At 42.6% G+C, this 17,071-nt stretch overlaps 1 protein-coding gene across 1 annotated transcript; it reads right to left on the bottom strand.

Annotated features, from left to right (window-relative positions):
* Positions 1–677: 677 nt before the first annotated feature.
* depdc7a (DEP domain containing 7, paralog a) lies at positions 678–13,058 on the bottom strand. Its single transcript, XM_063187773.1, has 9 exons — positions 12,988–13,058; positions 10,005–10,440; positions 9,254–9,381; positions 7,872–8,064; positions 5,442–5,662; positions 3,405–3,547; positions 2,513–2,638; positions 2,207–2,285; positions 678–1,050 (listed from the first exon to the last, which is right to left on the bottom strand). The coding sequence occupies exons 1-9, from the start codon at positions 13,001–13,003 to the stop codon at positions 836–838; spliced, it is 1,557 nt and encodes a 518-aa protein (XP_063043843.1). The 5' UTR covers positions 13,004–13,058; the 3' UTR covers positions 678–835.
* Between the last annotated feature and the right edge of the window lie 4,013 nt (positions 13,059–17,071).

Genomic DNA, 17,071 nt, shown 5'->3' with positions numbered 1-17,071 from the left:
TATTTCTGTCAGTGTTCTGATTTATAATCACTGTGTGCATCGTTATCAACAGGGGGGTGGCTATTTGTTACTGTGGAATGTGCGCAACCATAAATCCTCTGGGGTAGCCTACTGTACTATGCACTGAGGGAAACATTCACCTGGCACATTTCAGTTCCTCATATGAAACATAATGTATAGAAATTGTGAATGAAGCATCTTATATGGTGTCCTCAAACAGTGACACCATTTGAAGTTTCACATGGAAAGAACTCTAGTGCAAAGTGCATTTGTGATTATTTTACAGACAATGTTGTGTTTCTATGAATTTAGCTTATTTAAACATCAATCTGAGATTATCTAATTTTGTATTCATACAGTAGTTGTGAATGAAAACTCTTATAGTGTTATGTTCATACCAAAACATCTAGGCCTATATAAAACTTACAAGATCATTCATATAGGCTATGTATATGGCCTCTACACGTCTTAAATGTCACATACACATTTCTGCAAACAGTGTGCATGGGATGTGCATGTGTGCTTAGTCATATGGCTTACTATAAAAGTGTCCCTTTCTTATTTTACACATGTAGATTTGCGTAAGATTTGTAGCTATGTACGTTTTTCATATCAAGGGTGACACTATATAGAAATATACTTTTAGTTAATAAAACCTCAGTGAATCCGCTTTTATAAAAAAAAGAAGCATGACAAACCGTTTTATTCATGCTCACACACACATCAGTTCATCAATAAGTTATATGCACACACGTACGATTTACACCAACTGTACACCTTTTTTTTTACAACACATATACAGTATATACATTATTTACAGCAATTGTCTTTTTTTTTACAGATCAACAGTTGCCAGTCTGGATCCAAAGTACTCCACAAACACCTCAGGGTGTCCTCTGTAGAACTGTCCAAGCAAGCGCTTCTTCTCCTTGACTGAAAGTTTGTGGTTTTCGTGTATAGTTCTGAGTAAAGCCCACAGCTCGTCCCTGGTGGTTTTCTTGACGGCCTCCGCGTATGCTTGGGATGTGACTCGCTGGCAGTAAGACGGACCTGTGGCAAAGAAAAGGAAGAATGAACGACTAAGACACTTTTCTACTTCAGTCATTGTACGAGTTACAAGCAGAGGTGGAACGTAACTAAGTATTTTTACTTCGTTACTGTACTTAAGTAGTTCTTTCTGGAATTTGCACTTACTTAAGTAAAAAATAAAAAAGCAGACTTTTACTTTTACTCAGTTACATTTTTTGACAATTACTTCTTTCTACTCCTTACATTTCTAGAAGAAGACTTTGTTACTAGTTACATTCATCCTAGGTTTCCTGTTGTGTTTCGTGGATATTTGAGTAGCCTCAGCTGCGGGCAGAGAGGTGGGACCAAGCCCCTCTTTCAAACTGACACCCAGACAGAAAAGATACTTTAAAAAACATTAACAGGACTCCATGTTCAAATAGAACCGAAAACCGTTGCAGAAACTTTTTCCTATTGGATCAAGTAGGCAGACATACTTGTACTTTTGCACTCAAAAAGTACATTTAAAAGTTAGTACTTATGACTTTTACTTAAGTACATTTTTGGTGTACAACTTTTACTTTCACTTGAGTAATTTTTCCGCAGGGTACTTCTACTTTTACTTAAGTACACAACTTCAGTACTTCTTCCACCTCTGGTTACAAGTAATATTGTCTTTCTCAGCTGTAATTCAAGCTCCTCACTTTTGCCATCCATCACATTGCAAATATCGTGGATGACTTCCAAGCAAATTCAGAGGTGTTAATCATCCTGTTGCCAGGTGATGAAGCACTGACAATCTATGTAAGGTAGAGTTTCTCAACTGGGGCTCTACCGGGCGTTGAGAAGGACACAGCTGTGAGGAGGGTGCTCAGTTACAATTGGGGTGCATTAGTCTTTTTTAGGGTTAGCAAGACTATGATGAAGTCAAGGGGGGCGTTTGGAAGCTTGTGATGAAGTCAAGGGGGGGGGGCGTTTGGAAGCTTATGATGAATGCAAGGGGGCATTTGGAGGCTTATGATGAAGTCAGGGGGGTGTTTGTTCAAAAAGGTTTGAGACCTACAGTGTATAGGTCTAACATGTTATGCTTGAAATGGTGTCTCAATGCTGTTTTAAGTGATTGTGAGCAGAGAAATGTGCATGTTTATTTCACATTAGGGTTTGTCTTGCTAACAAATTTAACAAATCATTTTCCTACCTGATGTTTGATCTGGGTCTTTTTTCTTGATGATGTTGGCGAACTTATCACTGACAAGTTTGTGGAGCGACACAGGGATCTGGAGAGGAGTAGAATAAGAAAATGTTGATTATATATACACTTGCATTATTCCACCCTATAAACATTTTAGGAGATTAACAAATATTAACATAATAGTCCAATATAATTAAATGCAAGGTACTCAATGTACTCAAATGTGTGATAGGTCTTACACTGCACTGTACTGAACTGTGTGAATTTCTGGAGCCATTGTGAGTAAAATGTTAAGCTGTTTGTCAGGCTTACCTTGAAAAGGTCACAGTGGTTGTCCAACATGAACAGCACCATGAGGTCCACTTTCCCTTTGGCCAGACGAGCGCTGTACACAATAGCACTGGAGAAGGACCTCTTCACCGTCATTCTGTTCTCAATCTGAAAACAAACAAACAAACAATAGAACAACAATTAACTATTACCCACATAGTTTACAACATAGTAGTAGTAATACATGTTTTATGGACGACAGCAGTTTATAACATAGTAGTAGTAATGTGCGTTTTATGGATGACGATAGACAATGCATTGGGATAGAGAGAACACACTTTTCTGTTATCTTTTTGTTTTCTACTTTTTTAGTTGTGCTATAAATGTCTTGAGAGCATGAAGGCAACTGTACAGCAGTCGTGCAAAACATTCATAACCCCCATTGTCGCTGTCAATTGTTAGACAAAGGTAAAGCATGCAGGCAAACTGGTTGTGTCTCTGCCAGTATGTCTGCTGACCCGGCCGTCGTCTATCTGTCTACCTGCTACTGCTAACCTACTGCTGAACTTTCTTTATGTCTGTCTGCTGACCTGTCCATCTGTCTGTCTATCTACCTGTTGCTGACCTATCTGTCTGTCTGTCTGTCTGTCTGCCTGCTGGTGCTCACCTCTTCATTGAGCTTGACTTCATGTAGCAGGGTGGTGATGCTCATGTCTGTCTGTCTGTCTGTCTGTCTGTCTGTCTGCTGTTGATCTGTCGATCTGTGTGTGTGTGCTCAGATCTTTAATGAGCCTGACTTCGTGTGGCAGGGTGGCAGTGGTCATGAAGCACAATAGACTGCAGAGCTCCTCTTTGTCTGTCTGTTGGTTTGTCTGTCTGTCTGTGGGTTTGTTTGTCTGTTGGTCTGTTTGTGAGTGTATTTGCTAGTGCGCACCTCTTTATTGAGCCTGACTTCGTGTGGTTGGGCTGCGAGGGCCATGAAGCGTAGTAGCCTGCGGAGCTCCTCTCTGCTGCGGGAGTCTTGGAGCTTCAGACACAGCTGCAGAGCCTCCAACGCCTGCTCACACTTACCATTCACTGCAAACACACAAACACACACATGCACACACACACCTGGTCAATGACGGTGCCCCTGTAAAATGCATAGCTTATATCTACTTAGCACATTAAGCCACTTAGTTGCAAAATGACTTTCATGTATATCCATTTTGGACCATTGAGGAAATTGACATTTTTGTATTGGGCATTACATTGCAAATTGCATTTATATAGGTTTGTATGTTCCCAAAATATTTGAATGGCAAGAATTCACCCATAGATGAAAGGACGCTTGCAAAAGTCAAAAAATAGTGTTTTACTTCATTTGGCATCGGAACTCTTCAGTAGAATATGAATTCTTCTTTATTCATAACTATTTGTGGATTAGTTGTTTTAAACTCATGCAGCCATAGTTTGAACTCCTTTGTGTCTTTCATCACACATAGCATGTGGTGAATATTTTGTTAATATAACAATCTTTTACATAAGACACTCAAAGACACTTAACAGCCTGGTTTGACTCAGAGAAAATAATTCGTAGGTGGCCACGTGATGTCTGCAGCAGTGCTGACGTAGATCATGAGTGTGTCTCATGGAAAAAGGCCAGTCTCCATAGATCTTGGTCATGAGGTTAGGAGCAAAACGTTATCACTTCCAGTCCTTCTAATGATCTCACTGAGTTTTTATTACAAAACTGGGGATAAAATGGGTTGCATAAGAGACTTTGCTGTTATGACACCCTACGAAAATGACGAAATGGGGCGAGAGACACAAAGATTAACACAAAACCTTCTTCCTCTTGCCCACCTTCTCTCTTCACGTAACATCTTAATCGCACTTCACAGAAATGTCAAAGACAATTACACTCCCACCCAGTGCACTTACACATTCTCAAGCAGGCACTCACGCACACACACAGGCACACACACAATTTCCCTCCAACACAGGTAACTTCAGAGTAGCTGCATTCTGAAAGCTGTCCTGAGAACTCATTTGAATCACTTGATTCAGAGCTGTCTATCAAATAGGTGCCATGGTTTTAATCCGTTGCTACCCAGTATTGACACCTGTACACTTCTGCTCATCCACAGGGCCATTTCAAGGTATTTGGGGCAACTAGGCTAGGGGCCCGCCTGGGGCCCTCACCGACTAGGGGAAACTTGAGGCCCTTACACACAAGCTATTGGGCAGGGGGCACCACAAGAGATACTTTGATAGCACTATCATTGCACTTTTCGGTCATTGCATTCTGGAAGGTGCTGCCATACTCACAAACTTGCCACTGCCATCATTTGAAGTACATAGCCAGTCATTAACAGTGCCCCCTACCATCTGGGGGCCCTATGCCATTGTCTAGTTTGCTTGCCTGGTTGTGACAAGCCTGCTGACCTAGCAGCTCAAAGATGCCACTGTAGATGTTTAACCCACCCCACCTTTGGCGCCTGGAGCGACATATACACTGCTTTCAGGCTCTTGAGATTTGACTTTTTTAATTAAAAATGTGGGAATGTTAGAGCTGAATGAACACATCTAATGCAAAGTGACCATCCTAGCTTTCCAATGCAACTTATTTCATGTTTTTATGTGCTTCAGAGGCTGAGATATTTAGGATTTACGGTAATAGGCAGAGGGCACCTTTTCCCAAAAAGGGCTTAGGCATTCAGCAGTTGTTTTTTGCAGGTGCCTTAGGCTAAAATGGGTTGATGCAGTTGCTGAGTACAGACTGGTCCTGCCCATTGTAATTCTGGTACAGTGAATGAAATGACAAAATACTGTATGTCTTAATTGTACATGGTCCCTAATAACCAGAAATTGAATTGAATTGAAATGCAGTTTTGATGTGTGCATCGTGTGCTGTGACACGGTGAGTTTTCCAGTGGATCTCTCCCTTCACTTCCACACCCGCTCCCCTCTTCTCTCCTCTTGTGCTCACCTAGCAGCTCTGAGATGCCGCTGTGGATGTCGAAGACGTGGTTGCTGAGCAGGGGTGGGTACTGGGCCTCCCCGTAGTGCTGGGCCAGCACGCTGTAGATGAGGCGCTTGCAGTCGTCCGGGTCGGGAGAGCACTTGGGCAGCCCGCGGCTCACGTCCACCACAAGCTGATCAGGCAGAAACTCCAGACAGTCCACCGCCGCCGAGAGCCAGCTGTCTGCCCTGGAGGAGAGGAGTGTGGGGAGGAGAGACAGGAAAAGGGGAAAGGGGAAAAGGGAAGATGGAGGAGAGGCGAGGAATGAGGGGGGAAAGGGGAGTAGAGGAATGAGGAGATGAGGAGAGGAGTGGAGAGGAGATGAGAGAAGGAAAGAGGATGAGAAGCTGCTTAGATAAAAAATAGCTTCATATTTCAGGTTTATTCTGCATTTTTTCATTATCCAAATACGTCTTTACAAATATTAAAACTCAAGAGCAAGGTACTCATGAAAAACATTGTATACAACTACAAATACACATACAAATCCCTGGAGCAGAGGATGAACAAGGGGAAAGAGAGGAAAGAGAGTGAGACACTGCTTACATAATAAATAGCCCTACACATTACTGGATATGTTCTGTTTTTCTTATTAAACAAACATGTCTTTACAAATGTTAAAACTTAAATTTTATAATGAAAAACATTGTATAAAACTCTAGAAATCTACATAATTCAAAAATTATATTTTCTAGGGGAGTTATAAAACACTAAAACAATGAGCAATACCATGTGTAGTCAATAAGAAACAGGTGCATATTTACAAAAAAATGTGCGCCTGCCCTTAAGTCAAGAATAGCATTTAGCCAAGTTGGGGCACAACAGCAAACGGCTTAAGGACATGTCAAATAGCAGAAAAACACATGCAAAAGAGCGTGTGTCGTCGAGACAGGCGCATTACGGTAAGACAGACAGGAAATACCCAATCCAACCATATAAATATGACCCTCAAGAAGGCCTGCTGACAAAGGGGTCAGTGGTCCCGGGCCCAGGGAGAGACATACATACATTACATTGTAAGTATTGGTTTGGGGGGCCTTTTATATGACTTTGGCCCAGGCCCAGCCAAAGCTGTCAGCGGCCCTGTGGTCAATACCACTAGTTATGCCCAGCTGCGTGTGCATCAATGCCTGTAGGGGATTCACGAACAGAGAGGATCCATCTAGCGGCATTGCTATGCAACAAGTGGCGTGGGTTGGGAGAACTACGTGTATGAGACTGATTACGAGTCTGGCTGCATCGTGTTAGACAGCCACAAGCTTGATTTGAGGAAAAATGAAAACAAAGAAAGAAGAAAAAGAGATGAAGACATGAATTTCTGCCTTATGAACAAAGATGATTCATAAGCTTACAGAGAGACACAGTAGCTGCCATTGATGACAGCCCTTCCTTTTTTGTCCGACTCAATTCATAGGCTGCTTTGTGATGAGGAGGACACAGGATGAGATCTCTGAATCATCGCCATGACAGCTCATATTCAGTGGCTTAATGATAGCACGCATCTCTGGCAAACTTCTTCAAAAGTCCAAACTTGGGAAAGAAAACAGTCTTCCCCTCTAAAGATAGTAAGGTAACACGATCATCAATTTCCGGGAAAGCTATTAAAACTGATGGCATTGATTCATTTTGGTCTAGGGAGGGACGAGACAAGATTATCGTTGAGCATGTTCTACCTCAACTAAGACCTAACAATGCTTCCCTTCTTCCAAAAAAGAACAGGTATTTCACCAACTCCACTATGAAAGAAATGTGTCTCTCTTTTGACAAGAACAAAGTCTGCCAACAATAGCTGGTGTTATTGAACCAGAAAGAATGTACAACATTGCAAGATTAAGTAATGCGGCTGTTATGGAGATGGTCAGAGTAGCCTGGTCTCATTGCACACTCATTGAATTTCATATAGACGGTCTGGATCTGCTCAATGGGTACTAGATTACTCATGGGAGGGGTAAGGTTACGGGTTCAAGTTTGAAATGTGCATCTGATTTTACCCAATGGCTAATGTTTGGTCATGGCCTGTAATCTGCTCATATATAATGTGTCATTGTTTACCCCCGCCTCATCCCTCCTCTGTTCACTATTTGGCCATGTTGTGTGGTAACGTGAGTAATGTCTTCCTGAAGACCCAGGCATAACATCCAGAAAAATGTGAATTGAGCAGAAGCTTACAGATGGCAAGACCAGGCTAGAGATGGAATGGTGTATTCAGGGAACTTGACAGCAGGGGACCAGCAGATCAATTGTCCCATGCCCAGGGAAAGTAGGGGTCCAAGACCACGCTCTCACTACATTGTATGTATTGGGTGGGTGGGTCCTCCTCAGATGTCTTTGTCCTGGGCCCAGCCAAAGCTGTCAGCAGCCATGGATAAAGTATTTGACAACGAAGGCTGTACGTACTGTGCTTCGCTGAAGGCCTTGAGGATCTCGCGGTCCACGTAGTTGCTGGTGTAGAGGAGGTCTGGGTCGCTGTCCATGCCGTGGAGGGGGGGCCGGGGCTTCTCACGACCCTCTAGCAGGCTCTCCAGCAGGGGGAGCTCTATCAGCTGCAGCAGCCGCAGCACCGTCTGCTGGTGCCACACTTCATCCACCACTACAGGGACCAAGGAGAGAGGAAACACACACACACACGGTGCGGCGCGCCACTCACACACACACACACACACACACACACACACACACACACACACACACACACGTTAAAGTAACACATGTTTTTTTTTACCTTATCGGATGCCCTACAATTCAATTTGCATGGAGGAAACACACACGTGCACGCACGCACGCACACACACACACACACACACACTTAAGGCAACTTAGTCTGGTGCCACACTTTATCCACCACTGCATGGACAAAGGATAGAGGAAACATGTACACACGCACACATTTGAAATCAGAATTAAAACCTAAGAAATCTAGATGAACAGATGAAATGTCTTCAAGCTCCAAAAAGAAGTAGCCTACCCAACAATGCATTTTTAAGGAATACTAGATGGTATTCCTCTTTGGTCACTCCACCGTTTGGAAGCGGAGTAGCAATGCCTCCTTCAGAATATTTTTTGTTTACACTTTACTTGACGCCGGCGTCATACGTATTATATAACAGTGTCATAATAGTGTCATGAACGAGTCATAAACATGATTCCAATGTCATAAATGTTTTATGTCCATGAAAAGTTGACATTGTTAGGCCTGTCTTTGTCATAAAAGAAATTCACTTAAAGACAAAGTCATACAATGTTTATGACATTGACATAATGTTTATGACACATTCATGATTTATGACAATGTTATGACACCGTTATGTCATACGTATGACGCCGGTGTCAAATAAAGTGTTACCATATTTTTAAATAACTTGCCACGGTTGTGATCCATGGAGGGTGACAAAGCAAATTCAGAGGCGCCTTTCACCTGGCTTGGACTTGATTTTGTAAACATTGTTTGAAGAAAAAAACTAGTTGGTGGCAGCTCCACAGCCTGTTGGCTTCTGCATCCAAGTTATTCTTGCTAAGCACTTCTATTATACCCAATATTGCCCAGGCTGTCTTCATAAGTTATTAATGTGTCTGTCCTGTGACATTGAAGGACAAGGTATTTCCTGAATATTCCCCACAATGAGATAAAGCATGCTATGTGTGCCAAGGTACACTGGTATTATCAAATTTGATAAGTTTAAATAGCCACGCTGTGTTAACAGACGTGGCGCTATCGTGTTAAACATTATGGTGGAAAATGCTCGCAAAATTATTTTGACAATTAGACGTGGTCTGCTTACCCTCTTGTGATAGACCCAAATCAATCATTTGAGGTGTGATTGTTTTGAAGTTGAGATTTCCAAGAACGTCTTCCAGTGATTTATCAGTCTTGACGGGTGAAATAGTTGTGTTAACTTGCTCATCTTGTCTGTGATACAATGAAAAATATTGAAAATTAATTTATTACACTGAAAAATTGTGAGGGCTGAAAAGGGAAACAAAGAACAAAGCCGGAGCCTCGAAGTACCATATTGGGTCAATCCATTATAGTTTTGCACTAAACTAAGACTAAGACTTTTTCCCCTCTTAAATCAAATATTAACATTTTTGACCCTCGTGGAAATTCACTTGCTCTTCATTCCCAGCGTCATTACAACAGAAAGACTGAAAACAGTTGTGAACTGCACTGCCCCAACTCTGTACCAAAGAGATGGAATGGTGGCAAACTGACCCCTAACAATTGTGTGTAGTTTTTTGAATACTGGGACTGATTGAGTGCAGGACTGAGCTAACTGTTTTTATTACAGCGTTGTAATATCAATCCACAAATAAAAATGAGTTCAGTCAAGATAAAAGTGTCTGAGGAGAATTTTAACATCAAGGCAAAAATAAACGAATGCAATATCCACAAAGCATTGCTCACTACACTTGTCAAGCCAAGATTAAAAACTGACATCCATAATAAACTCTTTACAGTACACATCTCTTTTTTTGTAAATGCAACAACACAACACAGCAGTTCTTGTGTGACATAAAACCAAAGCATCTTACCTTTTTGTAGGTGAGCTGAACGTGTTTCTCTTCTTATTAGGAGAGTGGTATCCATTTTCAATCGTTTCAGAGTTCGTGCCTGGGATTTCCGTGTTCAGAAACCTGTACAGACTACAGCTGCTGTCCTCAAAAGTCACCTTCCTCTTCTCCTTCCCAAAGACCTTGGTGCCCACCGCCTCAAACACCCTTGAGTCCATCAGAGCCTGGCAGAGGCGCACCGCCTTGGAGCGAGGCACCTCGGCATCGCCGCAGAACTTGCTCTGGATGATGTGGGCCAGGACCACGTCCACGGCCTCGGAGCCTAGGAAGCAGTCCTCATAGGTCTTGAGGTTGTGTCTCCTCCGCTTCACCTCCACCCTCATCTGCAGGTTGTTGATGATGCTGCTCCAGATGTAGGTGGCTCGGAAGGGCTTGCCGGCCATCCCCTTCCCCTGATCTGTTACGGGGAACCAGAGAGGACACAGGGGAAATGAGTGTGTGTGTGAGTGAGTGTGTGTGTTCGATTTTGTGCAAGCTACCTGCTTATGTTTAATAGCGAGAGAGAAAGAGAGAGAGAGAGAGAGAGAGAGAGAGAGAGAGAGAGAGAGAGAGAGAGAGAGAGAGAGACTGTGCGGGATGGAGATGAGATGGAGTTTTAAGACCGATACAGGGAGAGACAAAGTAAGCAATAGGGAGAGACAACAACAGAGTCTCTCTTTCTCTCTCTGTGTGTGTGTGTGTGTGTGTGTGTGTGTGTGTGTGTGTGTGTGTGTGTGTGTGTGTGTGTGTGTGTGTGTGTGTGTGTGTGTGTGTGTGTGTGTGTGTGTGTGTGTGTGCGTTAGAGTGAGGGAGATTACGTGTGTGTAGGATGATGAGAAAGATGCTGAAGCGTGAACAAAAAAAACACTCCTTGAATCTGTTTACAAATGAGCGATGTAAAGAACTGCAATTGCTGGAATAACTAAAACAAAACATCTCTTTAAGTTGCACACCCTGTATCTTTCTCTGGGGTTACACGGTGATGCAACTCAAGTTTTGTGTTTCTTGACATGCAAAGTCAAGATACCCTCTCAGCCAAAACAAACACAAAAGCAACAGACCAATTCGAGCCCAATGGGGACAATTAAACACTTCATGAAGGGCCCTCTTTCTTTTGCAGCCCATCCTCCGCATCTATGTCTTGTGCAAGAAAATATCTGGGCTGCCCTCGCACTTGTGCATCTCCCCACCGACCTCAGTACTTACAGGGTGGTCGTAAGACGGTGGTCGTCTTACATCACACACTCCCTGGCCCTTCACATTCAGATTCAATTATGATGTCTTCCCTGATGCCTTTTAAGACGCCTACACATCCAATACATACTGTATAGGGGGCTGGTTGAAGAGCACAACACTTGGCCGTCGTACAAAGGCAGACCTCTTGTCAGCCACCACAGAGAGAGAGGGAGGGGAGGCGCAGTGGTCAGGGGTGCATGGGGGATGTGGGGGGGAGTTACTTGTCGAAAGCATCTTCAAAATCTGGTTGCATGTGGGGCTTTTTGTGGGTTTTGTGGCAATGAGGTCTACGCGCTTGGGCACAGTATAGAGAGGCGAAATATCTGGTGTGCAAATGTTGCTCTTGATCGCACGGGAGGGAGGTATAGAGTCTTGAATGTTCTGAGCTTGAGTCTTCTTGTACCCTTTCCAACAGCCAGAGACCCAGCCCTTGAAGCTGCTGAGAGAGAGAGGATAGAGTGATGACACAGATTGTTGCCGGCTGGAGGGAAAGATCTTGATAAGCTCAGAATAATCGGTTTCCTCATGGGCAGACAAGTGAATGTCCCCATGAAAAAAAACATTTGCATACTTCTGAACAATTGCATAACTCGCTCACTTTTTTATTAGCTGCTGTTGACCTTCATTGTTAGGACATATCTGACTCTCTTCCAGCTGCAAAAGTTGTCTGCAGACCTAGTCTTGAGGGTTCTTACCAAGCATTGCAGCAGTTTCACTCACAGCACAGCTTGGAGAACAAAGCAATACAAATAAATTTAGCCCAGACAAAAGAATTAAAGCAGGTCCTGTAAGTCTCCAGCTGCGTGTAGATGGAAATGAGTGGGGAAAAGTTGGGAGATCTAGCCTACTGGTTGATCTGCAGATCTATTGCAGCACTAATTAAAATTATCTGAATAAATCAACAAAAGACAAGACGGAAAACTTAAAAGTAAAACCAGGTCTGGCTAAAGTGGCGGGCTTGAACGATGCAAATGAAGTTGCGGTAGGGGGACTATTGTCCCTTTCTTCCAGCCTACCTGTGGCTTTTGTCACGTTTGTCCCAAATTGTCGAGGGCATTCAGGCTCCTCTTCTTGTAAACTGTTTTGTCGACCCACAGACCCTTCGTAGACAACAGCAGTTGGGAATTGTGTCTCTCAAGGGGGAAATGCCGCATTTGTTTCCACAACAGAAAGGGCAAAATAATCGCAGAGGGAATAAATCAGGACTTCTCAGTCGTAGGTCTGTATTGATGGCACAGTAGGCTATTAGCTCCTGAGGTTCAGACAGGTTCTCAAAACCCAGTAGGACACGAATACCAAAGTTAAACAACCAATTCAAAAAAAGCAATACCAAAGTGAGGGGGGAAGCAGTAGGCTACACGCGCACATGCAGGCACAGGCTCAACTGACGCACCCCCGGGGGAATATGTTAATGTCAAGAGTTTGGGAGAAGAGACTCTATTTCAATATGAATACTTTGGAATGATCACGACTTCACTATCGTTACCGTCGATACGAAATCTCGGGCCAAAAAGACATTTAAAAAACAAAGCCATTTCCTTAAATTGGCATGTCCGTCTCTTAATAAATCGCAATAAGATTGCCGCTTCAGAGTTGCACGTGAACAGGTCTCTGAAAAGTTCTCCTTTAGGCACTGACATGAGAGAGAGTGCGTTCTAAAGTTTCAAAAGACATTTTAACACAGTTATTAACACGTTGTTGATACACCTTATAGATAGGCTTATTTTACCTGGGGGTCGATGCATGCGTAAAGTTGGTATCCAAAAGCGCAGACGCGTATGCCTACAGTAGGCTGTTGAGTCAGAATGCCAGGGATCATGATAGCTCTGATTTCTTTACTTGCGCTGGTGTGACGCAAGCGGGAAGTCAATCTCAAAGCCGCCACCCTCTTTGTCACACACTTCTTGGCCACAAGTCACGGATGGTCACAGATCCTCGACTCAATTAACATTTGATTTGACATCACTAACATTATAACATTATAATAATTAACATTATTATCACCGACAGTAAAACGTGAAAACGTTGTTCAGTTCTTGTGTGGTGTTCGGGGAGTTATATATGAATATTTTCTATTTTTTTTGATACAATAGGCCTACTTTTCAGATGTTGTGAAGACCAGAGTGACATATGAGTGCATATTTTGTTGGGTCCTACAGTTTATTAATGCTACAACCTTGCAGCTCAAACCAAGGGCTTGGATATCTGGTTCCACACATTTTATGTGACGGACACCTTGCAATGGTTAAATTTAAAAGTCACATGGTATTTCGGAACATATTTAATATTAATTGTGGGGTATTGTTTTCCAAATTTCTCAATTTCTTAACAGCACCATAATTGCCCACCCTCTAGAAGGTTGACATAACTCAGATAGGCAAATGTTTTGGGTGGGTTCTACTTAACCTGGCCAGTCATTTAATACAAATGTAGGCTATATAGTTGCGAGAGATTCACATAGGATGTAAAACATTAGGGCTGGTGTGTTTTAAGCAAATATGACAATCTGATTGATAGCCTAATACTGTACAAAGTAAGAGACCTTTCTTCTGAGCTGGTGCGGCAGGGCCGCTGACCGCTTCGGCTGGGCCCGGGACAAAGACATCTGAAAGGGCCCCAAACCTAAACATCAATCCCATGTAATGAGGATCCAATTCTGGGCCCCCTCTCTACCTGGGCCAGGGACAAGTGACCCATTTGTCCCCTCCTGTCAGCTTCCCTACTCATAGGTCAATGTTTGGAAGGCCCTATGCAAAGCCTTGAATGTACTCATCCGGCAAAAAAGTGACATAACAACTGAATGATGACGCCAACCCTTGGGGAAAGCCTTTTAATGTCGCTGCTTTTCAGTGTTTACTTTTCATCCAACTTTTCTCCAGCTGTATGTGAAGGGTGAGGGCCAACTGATGACTCAGCAAATCTCACTTTGTATGTGACCTCCATTAATCTCCATCAATATCTTCTCTCTTCAATCTCTCTCTCTCTCTCTCTCTCTCTCTCTCTCTCTCTCTCTCTTACACACACATGCACAAATACTTAATGATGCAATTGCTGGTATAATATCTAGAATATTTAATGAATAAATAATTTAGAAAATGTCATTGATACTGAATAGATTCATCACTCAAAACATTACGAACAATGCATCTACTGTAGAGCGAGATCTGTTCATAAACACATATCAGCTACTGAACACTGTTGAAACCTTGTAATAATCATGTAGTCTACATGTTTTACAAAATATTAACAAGTGGCATTTCAAGTGGGAAGTGAGCTTTCTATAGGCCCCACTATGATTTTCAAAAGTAAACAATCACTTTGCCATACATCTGCTGTACAGGGCTGAGCATGCCATCTTTGCAGCGTAAATCATGTGAAAGAGTCAGACTCAGACGTACTCAAGCCCAAAAGCTGCCCTCTGGGTGTCAGGAGATTAGAAACCATTTCCAATGCCTTTTCTCACGGCACAGTGGCACGGTTAAAGGTAAAGTATGTAGGACTGTGAACAGAGGCATCGCTCATTCAAACTATGCTTCCCATTTTCATTGAATATTTACAAAGTAAGTTGTCTGACCAATAGGCCACATTACGTTTTGCAGCTAAAGGTGTTAAATAGCCTACTGGAAATTGAAAATGGTAACAGTAGACATGGAGAGGACATCCCCTTTTCCATGTATGAAAAGTCATAATGAAGACTTGATGGAAGTGGAAAATACTCATGAAAGTTAACATTTGAGAATTTGCATCATTTGCACGTTTTTTGTTTGTTTGTTTGTTTATTTATTTTTTTGCACATACTTATGTAATTGTTACACAATATACTATATGTTATGTACTATGCATAATAAATATGGGCTATATCTTTAGAGTGAATCTTTGATTATACACACTAGAAGTCAGTGGTGAATGTGATGCTGCAAGAAAATATCCTGGTGCATATATTCTGCAGTTGTCACTTCCTTTTGGCACTGTTTAAGCTCGACAAAAATGTGACACTGATTCACTAGTTACTAATCACTTTTTGTGTGTACATCAAGGAGAGAGAGAGAGAGAGAGAGAGAGAGAGAGAGAGAGAGAGAGAGAGAGAGAGAGAGAGAGAGAGAGAGAAGAATTGTTTGGGGAGAAACCGGTCAGACAAGTACCTGAGAGCAGAGTCTGGTTGGGTTGGGGCGTCTTTTGAAACTCCGCCCTGTAGACGGCACCTTGGACCCTGCATGTTTTCATCCTGGGCTGCCCTCAAATGATACCCAGCAAGACTGTGACTCAGAATTGGAGATGACACAGATATTACCACAAGTTTCATCTCCATAAGTTTTCTACTAATTCTTTTCTGAAGACATACAGTATACAGTTATTATACGAACACGGGGGGACAATCCAATGATTGACTGAGCCAGGATTTGGTGAAAAAATAGGCCTATATGCATGTACATGTAATAATATTCTATGGCTGATGGGGGGTGGAAAAATCTAAATCAAGCAAAATGAGGTACAAGATGTCTTCAAGAGTTTTAATGTACGTAGATGAGAGAGATGACACTGCAGTTGAAGGAGGTAGGTCTGCCTGATGAAAATCCAGGGTGACCGAAATATTCTTGGCAATGTGTGGAGACCTACCTCCTTCAACTGTCACTTTTGTCTGGTACCTGCAAAAAGTGTTTCTGGATGTGCATACCCTACCCAAAACTACTAGAGATGACACGGCAGAAAACTATTTTCTCAGTAACTCAGAGGGGGGAAAATAACATCATTTACAAGGAATCTAATCTCAGCACGAGACAGCTGAACCTGTTTGACTTCCGCTATGAAGTTTTTTTGTTGTTTTTTTGGACGGTGATTATTTTCTCTCTCTCAGGAAGGTCACTTGAAAACATTACATCAACATATTTACCTTTTTCCTGTAACCTATTTTACCTTAACAGGTGAATACATTACATCAACATATTTATCTTTTTCCTGTAACCTATTTTACCTTAACAGGAAACAGGTAATGTTAGGCCCCAGGCAGGAGCAAGGTCATAGTAGTGTTTGCTTTGTTTTCCCCTTATTCCTCCTTTCGTTTAATTCTCTTTCCTTCACTTCACAATACACTTTCATTGCTTATCTGTACAGCACTGCCAATGTGGAACACATCACATTTGTGTGTTAAGATTTCTGAACTGGACACACTTCCTGGGAAATTCTTCACCTTCATTCTCTAAACCATTACCGCTGATATCAGTGCCCACCTGAAACCAGTCCACTGACTGAAAGTTTGAAGTTCAGAGGAACTGTGAAAGGAACTTGCACATGGGGAAGCCGAAAGGGGTGGGTGGTTGCCAACGTCTCACTTGACCCGGGCCCAGGAGGAGAGAGTGCTTAAAAATGGTTCCTTATTACATTGTGTATAATATATGTTGGGTGAGGGGCCATTTCCGATGTCTTTGTCTCTGGCCCTGCCAAAGCTGTCAGTGGCCCTGCTTACACATGTTAAGTAAGTGAATGGCTTGTTTAAGGTGTGTGTTGTTGAATTCCAATAGAAGCCTTGACAATAGCTCTGAAGGCTCGGGCCCTGCCCAGTCCACCACCAAGTCCAATCAACAAAATTCCATCCCCACCGAGAAAAACAAGGTTTCAACCAACCTCAAAGGACCCTCTTAGCGGAGACTCCTACGTACAGTGTGGAACTATGCGCTGCCTTATCAATATTCATATCATTTATTCCTTGTGTGTGTGTGCGCTCTTCTCACAGACGTCTTGCGTTGAACAAACATCCATTTCTCTCTGCCAGTAGTGGCCTGGAATCCCCGCCGCCCCAGCAGCATAGGACATCA

This window comes from Engraulis encrasicolus, chromosome 22 (assembly GCF_034702125.1).
Source record: "Engraulis encrasicolus isolate BLACKSEA-1 chromosome 22, IST_EnEncr_1.0, whole genome shotgun sequence".
Lineage (NCBI taxonomy): Eukaryota > Metazoa > Chordata > Actinopteri > Clupeiformes > Engraulidae > Engraulis > Engraulis encrasicolus.
The sequence above is the reverse complement of the archived record's forward strand: the minus strand, read 5'-3'. Positions and strand labels throughout refer to the sequence as shown.